Source organism: Canis lupus, chromosome 10 (genome assembly GCF_048164855.1).
Source record: "Canis lupus baileyi chromosome 10, mCanLup2.hap1, whole genome shotgun sequence".
NCBI lineage: Eukaryota > Metazoa > Chordata > Mammalia > Carnivora > Canidae > Canis > Canis lupus.
Window position 1 is genome coordinate 17,678,437 of NC_132847.1, and position 15,562 is coordinate 17,693,998.

The window sequence follows — 15,562 nt, forward strand, 5'->3', positions numbered from 1 at the left end:
GCAGATCAAACCATTTAAAAAACCATTTTTCTGCTTGCTTTTCTCTTACTACCAAAAGGATATACAATGATTGCAGAAAATTTAGAAAAGCTGGTTAATCTAAATGAATAAAAGAAAAATCAAGCATACTCTTAAGACCCAGAGATTCCTGATGGTACCATTTGACCGTAAAGCCATTCAGTATCTGTCTGTCTATCTCTCTTTCTACCTTTGTCATGTTCTCTCTTCTCCCCCCCTTCCCCAGATATTAGGTTCAGCCATATACAGTTGCTGATATTTGGCCTTTTTTGATCTAAATTAATAACAATTTCATCTGCTTCGTTCTAACATATTGCTACAATTGGATTGTCTTGTGCCCATCATTTTTAATCTACTTTTTACAATTAAGATATTGCTAATGTCTTTCAAGTTCATTAAATATTACTCTCTAATATCACTTTTAGTTGATGCATAATATTCCATTGCACGATTATATCAGTTTCTTTTCACCTGTATTCTACTACTAGAAGATTAGGTTTTTTTTTTTTTTTTTTTTTTTTTTCCGATTTTGTTACTATAAACAGTACTGGGATAAAGATCACTGATAGATTTGGAGGGAGTAAAATATAGTGGTTTATAATACAGACTGAAGACAAGAGGTCTTGCTTCACTACTTACTACCCATGTACTTCTAGCAAATCATCTGGATCTCCATTTCTTCATCCATACAAAAGGAATACAATACTAGCTACTTCCCAGGGCCATTGTGAGAGTTCCTCTATTTCAGGTGCTTAGATGGATGTCTATGCGCACAGTGTAAATATTTTTAACAAGATAACTATTGTGAATTGTCACTGCATTTACCCCTGTATGCTTCTTCGTTTTGGAAAAATCTCAAAAGAGCAATTTATGACTAAAGAGCTTTTGGTACACTAGTCCAGAGTAAAGTCTAAAACAGATGTGGTAATCCACTTTCCCATAGAAGTGCCTAAAAGTGCTGGTTTTCATTAAAAGAAAGCGGTTAACATTATCCCTGTACATATCAAGCTCATCATTGTTGTTACCCTACTTTATGACTGGGGGTGCACAGTTCTTTCTCAGTTTAATATCCCTGAAATCAGAATGCTTCTCACCATCAAAGTCAACAAGGTGGCTCCTGTGACTCTATGGGATTAAAATTTTGGTCGAGAACAACTGAGATCAAGAAAGGCTGTCAGTATGTCTTAACACCTGTGAAATTCAGTTTTATTTGATGGGGAACAAGGCACGTGTATATAGAAATTGTGATCTGAGTGCAAGAGGAGTGTCGTGGAAAATATATACTGATGTCTTTTTCAGAGAGCATCTGAGATCGGATCTGAAAAAAATGTACCTGATGGACAGAGAAGGTTTCTGAGCTGAGCTTGGAAGACTGGGGAGGACTGCAGGAGGGGGAGGGCATGTCTGACATCACTCCATGTCTACTCATTTCTATACTGACTTCTTTTGTTATGCACAGGAAGAGGATAGTGGCCATGATGCAATAGAAGAAGGCATTCATGGGCATTTCAAAGCCTTCTGTTTTATGTATTATTTTCTCTGAATGCAGTACCTCCTGCAACTTCCCTCACTTTCAGGAGCTCCTCCTTCTACTTACAAATCCTCCACCCACTACCTAAATAGGGCACACTTTGCCTCTAGGTCTCAGCTTAGACATCATTTTATGTGGAAAGCCTTGCACAACTCAACAACACTGGTTAGGGTTCATCCTGGTGTTTTCTGTTATACCTTGTCCATATCCTTACCCTACTGCTCAGGGTGTTTTATTGTCTAATTACTTAAGGCCTCTGCCTTAACCTATAAGCTTCTAGAAGCAGGCATTCTGCCATTTTCCTTTGAACTCTAAGCCTCATACTATGGCTGACACATAAAACTGAGTAAATTCAGTACCTACCCATTGTTGTAACTTGTGCTTACTGGTGTCACTGAACGTTGTAGGTATAAGGGCTCCGAGGTGAGTCCATTGTCTTGTGAGGATCCAGTGCTCCACTAGTTGTCACTAAGGGTTGTAGCATGAACCCTATACTTCTGATACTACACAGAAGTTTAAACTTCCTCTTATTTCCATCTGATTGTGAGAGCTTATTAGAGCACACTGTCTGTGCTGCCTGAGACCCTCATTAATCTGTCCCCTGAAATAGCTGCATGAATCTGGATATGCTGCACCGAGAGTCCATTTCTAACAGTTAGCACAACTCAACAAGAGATGCAACCAGAAGCTGAAAATGAATCCCTTATGTGCACTAGAGTTCTTTTCAGTTTAAACTGAAACAAAGGTTGGTTCATATATATCTTTTCCTATTAGAAGATTCAAGCTCTTGCCATTTTAATGTAAACTACTTTTAAGTTGCCAGTGACAGTAACCAATTCAGGCACTTTTTCTTCAGGAGTGAAATACTTGCCCCTTGAGATTAGAGTGAGGTGTTAAGTAAAAGATGTGAAGTGATTTGACTTCAGAGTCTCCACACTGTCTTTCCAAACACAGTACGTGAATTCGGGATAACTGGTCAAGCTTGGTGTTCAAAAAGAACAAATTCTGCATCTTGTCTAGATAGTCAACATACTCTTGTGTTTGTAGTAAACAGGCTTTTGTGTGATAAGCTGTAAAAAGGGATGTGTTGCAGTAGTTAAATATGACAAATGAAAAAAGGAAAGGAAGTCACAGTGATGCCTAGATTCAAGCCAGGCTTCTGTGTCCCACTTGTTCTACTTCCTGCTTATTTGTCTATACACTTTTGTATGTGGATTTTTCCCTTGGCGTAGCTTATGTTGATGCCTGGTATTCACGATGTGAGGCCCATGTATCAGTGGCCTCTTAGGGAAACACAGCCCCAAGGAGAGAAGCTGTCACTTCAAAGCATGCCACAGTGCTTAGATATGGCCAGGAAATTAACCATGTCGGCCGCTATAATATCTCCCTAAGAGCCTGAAACACTTTCTTTGATGCTGATAGTTATCAATTTCTGCTATGAACTTGTTTCTGTCCTGAGGAGGTATCCTAAGGGTTTTTGTGTTTTGGTTTTTTTTCTTTTGCATTTGTCTAACTTCAAGAAAATAGAAGTGGTCTCTGCCTGACTGCTCTTCTGGAAGAGAAGATGTTGAATGTGATGTGGAAATGGGTCACAAGGAAGTAGAGAGACCAGTTCTGTCCCCTGATACCTTGACTTCTTCCTACTGCTCTCCTGATACTGTAAAACATATTCTGTAAAGTGTCTGTGTACCAGTCAACCCTTATCCCAGTGTCACAGTGGGGAAAAAGAACTCTAACCCACCACACTTGTTTCTTTCTAAATGCTTCTGACATGATCTGGATGTCCTTATCAAGGTAGTTTTATTAGCTAAAATTTTGTTTTGTGTCAATCAGTTAATCCTCCATGATACACTACAAAAAATGAGTATTTCATTTAGTATCTTAGGTTCGCAGAAGTCGAGAGGGATATGGAAACTTTCAAGAAGGTTCAGCAAAGAAAATGAGTGAAATTGAATAGACTTCTAAAAATTAAGTAAAAGTACTGCAAGGAGAATCTAGCCTGCAAGGAGCAGGGTCAAGGATGCATTCACGTTTCAAGAATAAGATCTTGTATAATACAGAGAACAGTGATGAACCACATCAGATACACCATGAGAAGCACAGGAGAAAAAAAGGATCAGATTCTAGGATAACAGATTTAGCTTAAATGGAATGAAGATTTTCCTTCCTCTTAGGACTGATGAACCAGGGAACAAGTTACAAAGGACTATTTAATTTATTTGGGCTTACCTTAAACACAGGAGAAATTCTTCTGTTTTTGGGTACCTGAGGGCATTTAAAGAAACATACTCTGTTTTTTTTCTCCCAAAGGATATATCCTAGATTGAAGGAGTTGTAATTGAAAAAAAATGCTTTGACCATATCCATAGGCAATAAAAGAAGCAACTATATGAATAACAATTAGGCTTAAATCTCAGAACTACTACCTAATCTTATTCTGTTTAAGAAGATTGTGAGTTCTTAGGTAATTGCTTTCTTCATCTGCTTTAGCTTCTGTAATCCTCTCATTGTTTTTAATTGTGTTAAAGTATGTTTGTTAAAGTACTAAGGAGAACAAAGCCATACTGACTTAAAACAAAATTATTCATTTAAACCTTTTGATATTATGAAAAGGAAGGTAGGTTCTAATGTTGGGAGATGAATCCTGCATGTCTAATAAGTTGTTTGTTATGTGTCTGGTTTTCTTTCTTTCTTTTTCTTTTCTTTCATTCATTTATTCTTTCTTTTTCTTTTCTTTCATTCATTTATTCTTTCTTTTTTTTCAATAGTTTATCTGGATCTATTGAAGTTACAAAATTTTTATGACGGGAGACTATTTTTTAAATCATAAAAGCAGTTTATCCTAAGAGCTCCAGGCACAGTGCATCTTCCCTAATGATTTTTATAGCATCTAATTAATAAATAAATATGCCGCTAGCTAGGCAATGAATATTAAGGGTTGGTTTTGCTTATCATCACCCTTTATAATTTTTAGAATGTTTGGGATTGAGGATTTTTCCTTTCCTGCTCCCCTATTCCTGCTTATCAACTTGAATTGCAGCCACTCTTCCTTTTCTTTGGAACTATACTTTTAACTCTATCTCTCAAATGATGTTTTCTATTACCATCTTACCTGGTTTCATATGCCTGTTGTCATTTGTTTTTGTTTTTGTTTTTTGGGGGAGAGAGTAAGAGTGCTTGAGTTCCTACCTTTGTGAGGAGGTAAAGGGGAGGGGAGGAGGGGAGAGGGGAGGGAGAAGTGCCAACTGCCACACAAGGCTGGATCTCACAACCTGAGATTATGCCTATTGTTGGGTAGTCAGTGAATTTCAATATTCGACTCAATTATTTTCTGTTTTTTTTTTTTCCGATGACCTCCCAATCCACATGTCTTTTGACTGATACCATGAAAGCAGATAGGGAGTCTTTGGCTTGCTCTGGCCTAGACCCCTAGCAGGGTCAGTCCATGCTGCAGTAGATCAGCCTGTAGGACCCCTCTTGGTCTTCCCCATCACTGCCTGAGCTCAGGCCCCTGAGTCTCCCCTATTGTCTTTTTTTTTTCTTTTTAAAGATTTATTTATTTGTTCATAGAGACAGAGACAGAGAGAGAGAGAGAGAGAGGCAAAGGCACAGGCAGAAGCAGGCTCCATGCAGAGAGCCTGACGTGGGACTCAATCCGGGTCTCCAGGATCACGCCCTGGGCTGCAGGCGGCGCTAAACCGCTGCGCCACCAGGGCTGCCCTCCCCTATTGTCTTACCTGCTGCCATTTTTCTTGGCAAGTCTTCCTGCCTCTTGCTGTGAGCTCCTTCCTGCCTCTTCCTCAGACTGTAGCCAGCTGACCTTACTAGGAATGCAAATCTGCATTGTTCCTAATTGTTTAAAATCCTTTCAGACCAGGGCACCTGAGTAGCTCAGTGGTTGAGTGTCTCTGCCTTTAACTTGGGTCACGATCCTGGGGTCTTGGGATCAAGTCCCACATTGGGCTCCCCACAGGGAACCTGCTTCTCCCTCTGCCTGTGTCTCTGACTCTCTCGTGAATAAATAAATAAAATATTTTTAAAAATCCTATCAGACCAATCCTTTATTCACAAGATGCAATCCAACTCCTTAGTGTGTTAAAGCCCTCCCCTGAGCTAAGCTGAACCTTCCCATCTGGGTAGCTGGCCTCTTCTCCCCCACCCCCCACACTGCTTACATCCTCATGTAGCCAATTACTCTAGCCACATCAAACTCAGCACTCCAGATGCAGGAAACAAGACTCAGCAAGGCATGAAGCTGGAGAATGGTAGCACTGCTTAAGCAAGCAATGGAGTGACTAGAAGTGGCTCACTTAGTGCTGAACACATTTATGAAGCATTGCCATGGGTTGGTACCAGAGCCCAATGTCCAGCTAAGGAATGGTGATGAAGGGATCATCAAGCCATCTTTTTTTTTTTTTTTTTTAAGATTTTTAAAAAAGATTTTATTTATTTATTTTAGAGAGAGAGAGAGTGAGCCTGAGCAGGGGAGAGGGAGAAGCAAACCACCTCCACTCTGCCCAAGCCCAACACAGGGCTCAATCCCAGGACCCAGGAAGCGGAGATCATGACCAGAGCTGAAAGTGGGTGCTTAACCCACTCAGCCACCCTGGCACGCCAAGCCATTCTAGTCAAGGGCAAAGGCAAGTTGGTTCTGAAGAGCTTGCTATTGCCTGCATCCATACTCTGATGCCCTCCATTGTTTCTCTCCCTGCAGCCTGTGATGGTGATCACTGGGGGCCCCATTGCAGCAGCCGGTGCCAGTGCAAGAACGGGGCCCTGTGCAACCCCATCACGGGGGCTTGCCACTGCGCTGCAGGTTTCCGGGGCTGGCGTTGTGAGGACCGCTGTGAGCAGGGCACCTACGGTAATGACTGTCACCAGAGATGCCAGTGTCAGAATGGAGCCACCTGCGACCACGTCACAGGGGAATGCCGCTGCCCACCAGGGTACACTGGAGCCTTGTAAGTGACATGCTGCTTAGCAGCATGGCAAAGTCCGCTCACCTTCTCCATCCATGCTGCTGCCACTGTCAGATTCCTAGGCTTTTGTTTCCTTGCTGCCTGAAGTCTCTGAGAGGGTGGGGCTCTGGCACAGAGGGGATGATCAGCAGTGACAGCCATGAGATGCTCCTGCTGTTTGACCCTTGAACATCAGACTCCAACCATAGTCTAAGGGCCAGGTTTCATGTTCTCCTTTTGGCAGGGCGGAGATAGAGAGGACCAGGATGTTTCATTGAGTGGTAATATTTGGGAGTCATTAGAGGCAGATTTGAGGTTCTGCTTGGATTCCCCCACAGTTGCATTTATGTTACATTGCTAACTGTTAACAGGCCATGTTATTCTGCTCTGTGTGTGTGGCAACTAATTAACTGGTTAAAGTTGGGTGGGTTCAGTGCCATAGGAAAGAGAAAAAGGGGAAGATGTTAGAAATAGTCCATGATGAAAGGTTAACTAGGTTACTTAATACCAGTAGCTACATATGTTGCTTTGTGACCATCAATGAAATGTATCACATTTGTGTAGGATAGTGCACAGAAATAGTTTAATTCTTTCTGGATACTATTGAAGCAACTTCTTAACCTCCACTACTTCATTTTGTGTGAAGGACATTTCTTCCTTTGGCTTGTATTAGCAAACAGAAAAAGAGGCAGAATTTGCCAAAAAAAAAAAAAAAAAAAAAAGAGAGGTAGGAAAGAGAAAAATCTCATTCCCTTACTGAGAAAATTACACTTGTAAATCACAGAACTAAAACTTGAAAAAATGCAGCTGATTAGGTAAATACTTCCTGCCAACAGTATTAACAGCTATAAAGTAGAACTAAAGAAAAAAACCGCATTAGCCTAGAAAGCCCTGAGTTCCAGAAGAATGAATGATCATCTCAAACTACTTAATTGTTAATATTGCTTTTATGGGCTTTTATTAAGGACACAATTGAGTAGAGCTTTGGAAAACTTGGAGCAGTTTTATAGGAGAGCAAACAAGACAATTAAAGGCTAAGAGAAGAGACTTCATTCATAGGAAAAGGATGGGGGCTAAGGGCATGGAAAATGATCAGCCTCAAGAAGAAAATGCTGGAAACTGATTATGAAGAATCTGTGCACAAAGGAGGGGATATGCAGACCTTTCCATCTCCTCTGAGAATTGAACAATCCTACAAACAAAAGCAGACTTCGGATGCAACATAGGAGCTTTCTAATAGTTACATGGGGAGACCCTGTCCCCAAGGAGTGTTTGGCTGGGAAGAGTCATCATTGGCACTCTCAGATAGGATACATTCTCTCCAAATTCAAATCATTTCACTAGAAAATACCCCCAAAGAAGGGAAAAGTCTAGGCAAGCGCTCAAAGAGTTTTCCAGCTAATATGATTAATGCTTTGATGTTAACCAAATGAAGAATATCGAGCAGAGAAAGCTTGCCTGTTTTAGGGCCCTGGGCACTGTTGTGTCTGTGAACCTGAGGGTTGCGAGTTTGGGTAAATAACAGTATCCTTTGTTGCACATCAATTCCTCAGCTGTGAGGACCTTTGTCCCCCTGGCAAGCACGGTCCGCAGTGCGAGCAGAGATGTCCCTGCCAAAATGGAGGAATATGTCATCACGTCACCGGAGAATGCTCTTGCCCTTCGGGCTGGCTGGTAAGCTTCCTTCCTTCCCTCCCAGAGCCACCTGTTCCAGGATACTCAAGTGAAAATGCACATGGAAGACTCTAGTACAAAGAAAAGTTACATTGATTGTCAAAAATTGCACAACTGGAAATAGCTGACTATTTTCAAAGCTGGAGTCCTTAAGTCCATTTTCAGGCAGAAGGTGATTCAATCTTGAAGTGCACTAAAGGTCCTCATGTGAAACATAGTGGCCATCTGTCCTGAACTTTCCCTCAGGACAAAGAAGAGGGAAAACCTCATCTCACATATGACAGACAATATTAAGCCCTGAAAGTATCTAAACATAGGTTGCCTGGGAGATACTTTGGGTTTGGCTCCAGTCCTCTGCAATAAAGTGAATATCACAATAAAGTGAGCCAAATGAATTTTAGGTTAACTAGTGCACTAAAAGCTGTTTACTACTAAGGTACTGTATTCTATGAAGAGTACAATGACATTATGTCTAAAAAACCAGTGTAGATACCAAAACAGTTACATTAGAAACATCAGAGACCACTGATAACAGATCACTGCGACAAACATAATAATAATTAAATTTTTAAAAAAATACTTGAAAATTCTGAGCCAGAATTACCATGACTCAGGTACACAAAAGGAATACATGTTGTTAGAAAAATGGCACCAAAGGACATGCTTACTGCAGGATTGTCACAGTCCTTCAATTTGTTTAAAAAAAAAAAAAAAAAACACAATATATCTGTGAAGCACAATAAAGCAAAGCACAATAGAATAATATATGTCTATAACTGTTTTTATAATTAAGTTCCGTGCATCACTATTGTTCTTTGAGAACATTATTTTCAATGGGGTAAGCGTTATGTGAAAAAATTATGCGGTCATGCCCATCCAGAGATCCACTGAGGTGAACTACATTTACCAAGTATTGCAGAGCTTCTCAAAGTTTCAGTACGAAAATCTAAGAGGAAGCTGTAACTCACCCCTTTTCCCAAACTTTGACCATGTTACACTTTCTTCATGTAGCACCTCACAGGTAAGGTGTTATGCAACACACTCAATGTCAACACTGGCTTGTTAACCGCATTTCTCCGAAACCAGGGAATGATACTGATCCTTAACCTGTATTGGTTTGTGCATACATCTGCTTAAAGGTGCAGCAGTAAAGGGCCAATGTCTGTTTCCTTTGTTAACAAACAAAATTTAAGAGAGCAATTTACTTCTCTAGGAGCTGTAGCAAAGCTGTGTTTGTAGGGTCATAACCAACTTCTTAATTACCATATTCAGTGATGACCCTTTTGTTCTCATTCTGCTTGGCTTCACCAAAGCGTATGACCCTGTTGCTCATCCATCTCCCTCTTTTATAATCTTTCTCTCCATGTCTGTGCTGACCCCCCTTCCTCTCTCTCTTACTGAAGATCTCTTTTCCTACGCCTTCTTCTCCATACCACTCTATTCCAATACTTCCTAGGTTTCAGTCTTATCCTTCTCTTTTCTCACTATAAATCTTCTCTGGAAATCTCACCTAGATCCATAGCTTTAACAGTCATCATGTGATTTTTCTAAATCTTGACCTTCCCTCACCTGGGTCCAGACATGTGTTTGTTTGTCACTATCCTATTAGACACCCCAACCTAGATGACCTTTAGACGTGAAGCCACCATCTGACTGGGCTACACCCAAGCTGGAGCCTTAGGAACCAGGCCTGGGATGAATGGGTCTGCTAATGCCCTTGTAGTCCTGAAGCAAAAGAAAACTGGAAACTATCTCCCAGTGAGAATCATAGGAAGTAAGGGAGAGCTCAAGATATGAGGGTCACAGAGACAGGTGGAAAAGAAATATTAGACCCAAGATGAAAGTTAGAAAGGTAAGCAGATGACACGAGCGAGGTCTGGTTCTAGAGGCAGAGCCTGGAGAAACTCCATAAAACAATGGAGTCAGAGTGAGGGGGCCTTTCACTGAGTGCCTGATGATGAGGTACACAAAGGGAGCTATTGAGGAGTACTGAGATGGCTCAAGCAGACCCACCAAAGTCAGTGTTAATAGAAGCAAACTTGTCATACACCCAAGCCTTTCTTAAGGCTACTCCTTTTCAGATTTTTAAAAATCTTAGTTAAAACTTAGTTTCTTAGGAAAAAACTAAAATTTCTTTCTTAGTTGCTCAAGGTAGAGATACTAAATTGTGTTTGAGTCCTTCTCTTCTTTATTTCTTACATGCAACCTTTTGCCAATGTTGACCATTGTTTTGTCCTTGGCAAGGGAAGGACTTTGTTGGGGCAGCAGAGTTTCCAGGGTCCAGAGAACTCCATGTTGTTTGGATGAAGAGCTATAGGCATTATACTCTGCTAGGACTATTGTATAGACATCATAGAGTTGCCTCATCTTGAAACTGAAGCTTTCTTCTTCTTGATTGGGGTGATTGTGATGTGGGATAGTGGCAATCACAGGTTTGGACTATGACCCAGTAACTGGGATGGATCCATCAGCCCGGGGGAGCATTTCCTCCATCACTTACTCTATACTCTGGGCTCGTTACCTTGATAGTCATTTCTTACTGATTGCTTCAGGTCATTTCTCTATCTGCATAGCTGAGCATCTAACTTACACTTCTTTCTCCAACATTTTATTTGTGCTGTCATTCCAGGTGCTTTTAGAAGATGAATTTATATTCCTTTACCACATACACACATATGTATTTCAATTCATAAGAATAATGTCTCACTTAAAGCTATTGCTCTCATTAATCTTTATTCACAAACAATATTTCAACAGCATCTCTGAAGCTGTTGTGGGACCACTACCAAATATGAGTAGAGTCAGCCCCTGAGAGAATGAAAATTTTCACCAGAACTCCTGCTTACCACAGGTTGACCCTTGGCATGCTATTTTTTCAGGCCTGTTGATGTGTTGTGCTAGAATGGAGGGATTAGAGCTATTTTTACATCTACCCCCTCCCCCCACCGTGTTGTGAACTAATTAAAGGTTGTGACCTTATCTTTGATTCTCAGAGCTTAGCTCTATGCCTGACGCATAGATGATTCTCAGTGAGGCATTGATTTGAATCATCTCTCAAAGGCTTTTTCAGTTCCAAGAGTCTGTGGAAGAACTTTCCTTGTTTGTAGATAGCTAGAAACCACCAGAGGAGACTTAATTAGCACACCAACTGCCTTTGTGGGTAGCCAGGAGTTAGAGGAAATGTATTTTCTTACGCTATCCAGAATAAACATTTACAAAACCATCTGGTGTTCACTAGCCTCCAATTTCAGAATGCCCACAGTCTGCCTTTTTTTAGAGAGAAGGAGGACAAAGCAACAGCTTGCAACAGTTAAAAAAAAAAAAACAAAACAGTTTAAATCCCTGTTATTTGGGATATGTTGTTTGTTCTAACAATAACTCCAATAAACAGATGATAAGCTAAAAGCCCAAGTTATATAGCCAAGTGAAGTAGAAAATCATAGAGTATTTCATTGACTTATTGGTACTTAGTCTTATTAACATAGAATTGGAATAAATATAATGACAGTGCCTGACAAGATGGACAGCCTCTAGGGTAAGGAGACATGTCCAAGTTACTCTCTTGATTTTTCTTCCCAGGAAATAAGCCTCAATATTGATCTTGGCCCAGCAAATTTTGTTCAACCTACTGGAAATAAAAGTGTTTCTCTTCTGAAATAAAATGTCTAGGTTCATTCTTATAGGGCTATTATATCTTAGGTGATGTTACCGTTAATTTGGTTATACAAAATTTCCATCTTATGCTCCATTTTACCTTATAAGAAATAAAACCAATGAAAATATGTATTTGCTTTAGAACATATGGTAAAACATTTGGATATTCTATTTGCACCAGATGTTGTGGTTTATGTAATGGGTGCTCAATAAGTATTGTTGACTTATTGGACATATACACACAGGGAAGAACACTTAGGAGGATTTATAAAATCCTTTGGTTACCATCATAATTTCATGTAACTATCTTAAACTTCAGTTTTTGAATATGGGTGTTTCTTAATATCACTTTGCCATCTTTGAATGTATCTTGAGCTATAGGCTGACCGAGTAAAGAAGACCATTTAAAATGTCGAACATTTTTACAATGATGAACAGATTGTATGTGTTCTAAAATCCCCTTCATCTAATTTCCTTGCAGCTCTGTTCCCCTATGCCTTCCTCTCTTTCTGTTTCGTCTTTTCTTTCCCTCCCCCTTTGGTCCTTCCCTGGCTGGAGGCCCATGTAATTTTCTAAGTCTCTTTGAATGCAGGGCACAGTCTGTGGTCAGCCTTGCCCCGAGGGTCGCTTTGGAAAGAACTGTTCACAAGAATGTCAGTGCCATAATGGAGGGACGTGTGATGCTGCCACAGGCCAATGTCATTGCAGTCCAGGATACACAGGGGAACGGTAAGGGAGAGTCTTGTCTTTCTCTGACTATTCGTAATGGTGTAAAAGGAAAGCTTGCAGAGCCCAGGGAACACCTTTGCTACCACATGTCTGTGACTATTCTGTAATATTCCAGAGGCATCTATAAAGTATTAGTGCATTTGACAGATTTTTTTCCCAACTCTGTGTGTAGAAAGTGAGCCATAGACAACGGTGGTGAATTGAGGATAAAGCATTAAAAAATAAATTAATAAAATATCAACTATCCAGCTAAGTAGGCAAGTGGTTGGACAGCCACTTCAAAGACCGAAACTTTCTATATCTTAAACACTTTTTGGTAGATTTATTTCAAAATTGGATGTGTACCGGGTTATCTTTAGCAAGTATGTTGGGCTTAACGTTACCTTCTTATGATTCAGTATTCTATTAAGAATATCAGTGATTTTCTTGTGCAGTGGTGACTGCGGAAGATCCAATGAGATTTCTAGGGCTCTCCAGTCCCATGTGAAAAAGAGTGAATGCGTGGCTCTGCTCATGTGGCTCTTCCGTCTGCTGTCATTTTTTGCATTAGATAGTAAAGGGTTACCCCAGACAGCTTTGCTCACCTTACACCTTGTAATTTGCTCTTTCATCTCTTAAATCCTGAAAGACCAGATAACCAAGCTTATTGGGTATGTGTGTAAAATTAGAGAAAAAAGACTGGAGAGGTAAGGGACTATACTGGCTCAAAACAAAGATTTTTGGAAACTGTGTCCTTAGAAACATCCTTATCATTAATAGTCCAATAATAATTTTACTGTCCTTTTGGGTTGTTATCAGGATTCAGTAAGTACATTAAAGCAGTTAGAACTGTGAGGAAGCTTACAAACATTAGTTCTTCTTATAGTTGAGTGATTTCCTTGAGCTGTATTAATACTAGCAAGTATCAATTTGAGTGATGTCTAGGAACTGAACAAATTATTTATTTATTTATTTATTTATTTATTTATTTATTTATTTATTTATCATTGTTTTTTAGTGATATCTGTGACCTAAAGATTTCTTCAACCTTTTTCCCTCATTTTTTTTTTCTTTCCAAAACTCTGATCTAATTTTTTGACTTTTAATAAGATACCATATAACCATATAGCCTGGTTCCCCCCTCCCCTGCCACCTCCCAACTTAGAATTTGTACTTTCTTGTTAAATTTATAAGTAATTTGTTGAAAATCTCATTTCTATTTCTAATTGGCTATGTCAGGATAAAGAAAAAATTATGAGTTTTTTTTTTATTTAGCTTGTCTATCAAAATTTTTAGTTAATTCTAATATTATTTTTAGCAAAAACTATAGTTATTTCATCATCTACAAAACATATTTGTATCTACTTTTCAGTGTTTATAATAATTGCTTCATTTTTTTGACATAATTGCATTAATTTAAACCTCTAAATCAGAGTTAACAAATAGAGGTCAAAGCGAAAATTCCTGTCTTGTTTCTGATTTTATTGAAAATGGCTCCATTGTAGTTTCATGTTACTGGTTTTTAGTAAACTTTCTTGTGTTTGAGTATTTTTTTATCCCTGTTTTTTTTTTTTTTTTAAGATTTTATTTATTTATTCATGAGAGACACACACAGAGAAGCAGAGACACAGGCAGAGGGAGAAACAGACAACCTGAGCCAAAGGCAGATGTTCAACCACTGAGCCACCCAGGTGCCCCTTAATCCCTGTTTTTATTAAGAACTTTGTCAGTAGTATCTGTTGAACTTCATTAAAAGGCTTTTCATCTTTTGTTAATAGACCTAGGGATTTTAACTTTAATTTTTTGATGTTACGCATTAATGACACCCTTCAGAGTGTGATTTTTGTAATATGTAATTGGGCTTCTCAGAAAGTTTTTGTGACTTATGTCCTGGCTAAAATTGTGTTTTGGATAGATGTTGTTAGCTGGGTTCTGGATAACATGACATTAATACTTTATTATTGAAAAATGGGTCAGGAAGAGAAAGGCATGGAACCACACAGAATCCCAAATAATAGCTTTGTCAGATATTTTAGGGCACTAAAAAATTAAATACAGTTGACTCTTGAAAAACTCAGGTGTTTGGGACACTGACCCGCCCCCCCCCCCCATGCAGTCAAAAATCAAATATAACTTTTGAATCCTCCAAAACTTAACTACTGATAGCTTACTGTTTAGGAAGCCTTATTGATAACATAAACAGTCAGTTAACACATTTTGTATGTTATATGTATTATGTACTGTATTCTTACAATAAAGTGAGCTAGAGAAAAAATTTAAGAAATTATAAGGAAGAGAAAATATATTTACAGTACTGTGTGTCAAAAAAAAAATCTCCATGTAAGCCGACTTTTACAATCCAAACCAGTGTTATCTGAGGGCCAGCTGAATAATTATTTTTCTTATCCTGTCATAGTTTAAGTCTCAAATTTGAGGCAACAAAGAAACAACAAACATACAAGGCAAGCTTATACTCATCTTATTTGGAATGCAGGGTTGGGGAGTGGCTGCTAATTTCCAGGTGAATTTTAGATTAAAGCAAGGAAGTCAAAGAACCAAAAAAAGACTAGAAAAGTGAAGAGGGAATTTCTTCTTGAATTGCTCTTCTGATAACTATTGTTTTGCTAGTGCACTGACAACATGATTTGTGTTTTCAATTATAACATCCCCATCTGGGTTCTAGACACACACACAAACACACACACACACACACACACACGTCACTAAGATAGGAAAACATGAGTGGCCATGGGGCACTTTGTGGCAGGAGATGTGCCACAGCGTTGAGCAGCGTTGAGGGCCTGGGGTCTTGGCATTTCCGTGTTTGGAGAAGTCAGTGTAACTTGATCACTGAGGTTAGACCAGAGCACTGGTGCTGGAGGAGCAGGTACCTACCACCACAGGCAGCTGCCAGCAAAGCATTCCCAGGATGTGGGCACGGCCCTTCCAGCCAAAGTGAAAACAGAACAAACAAAACAGACACCTTGTAGGCAGACAGAGCAGCTTATGAGACGTCCAA

General features: G+C 39.5%; 1 protein-coding gene across 9 annotated transcripts in view; it reads left to right on the forward strand.

Annotated features, from left to right (window-relative positions):
* Positions 1-15,562, forward strand: part of MEGF10 (multiple EGF like domains 10) — a 320,109-nt gene that overhangs the window by 246,516 nt on the left and 58,031 nt on the right. For all 9 annotated transcript variants that reach the window (XM_072840841.1, XM_072840842.1, XM_072840833.1 and 6 more), the window contains 3 exons: positions 6,264-6,510; positions 8,061-8,181; positions 12,428-12,564. In XM_072840841.1, coding sequence (XP_072696942.1) covers positions 6,264-6,510; positions 8,061-8,181; positions 12,428-12,564 — 505 coding nt within the window. The remainder of the gene's footprint in view (positions 1-6,263; positions 6,511-8,060; positions 8,182-12,427; positions 12,565-15,562) is intronic.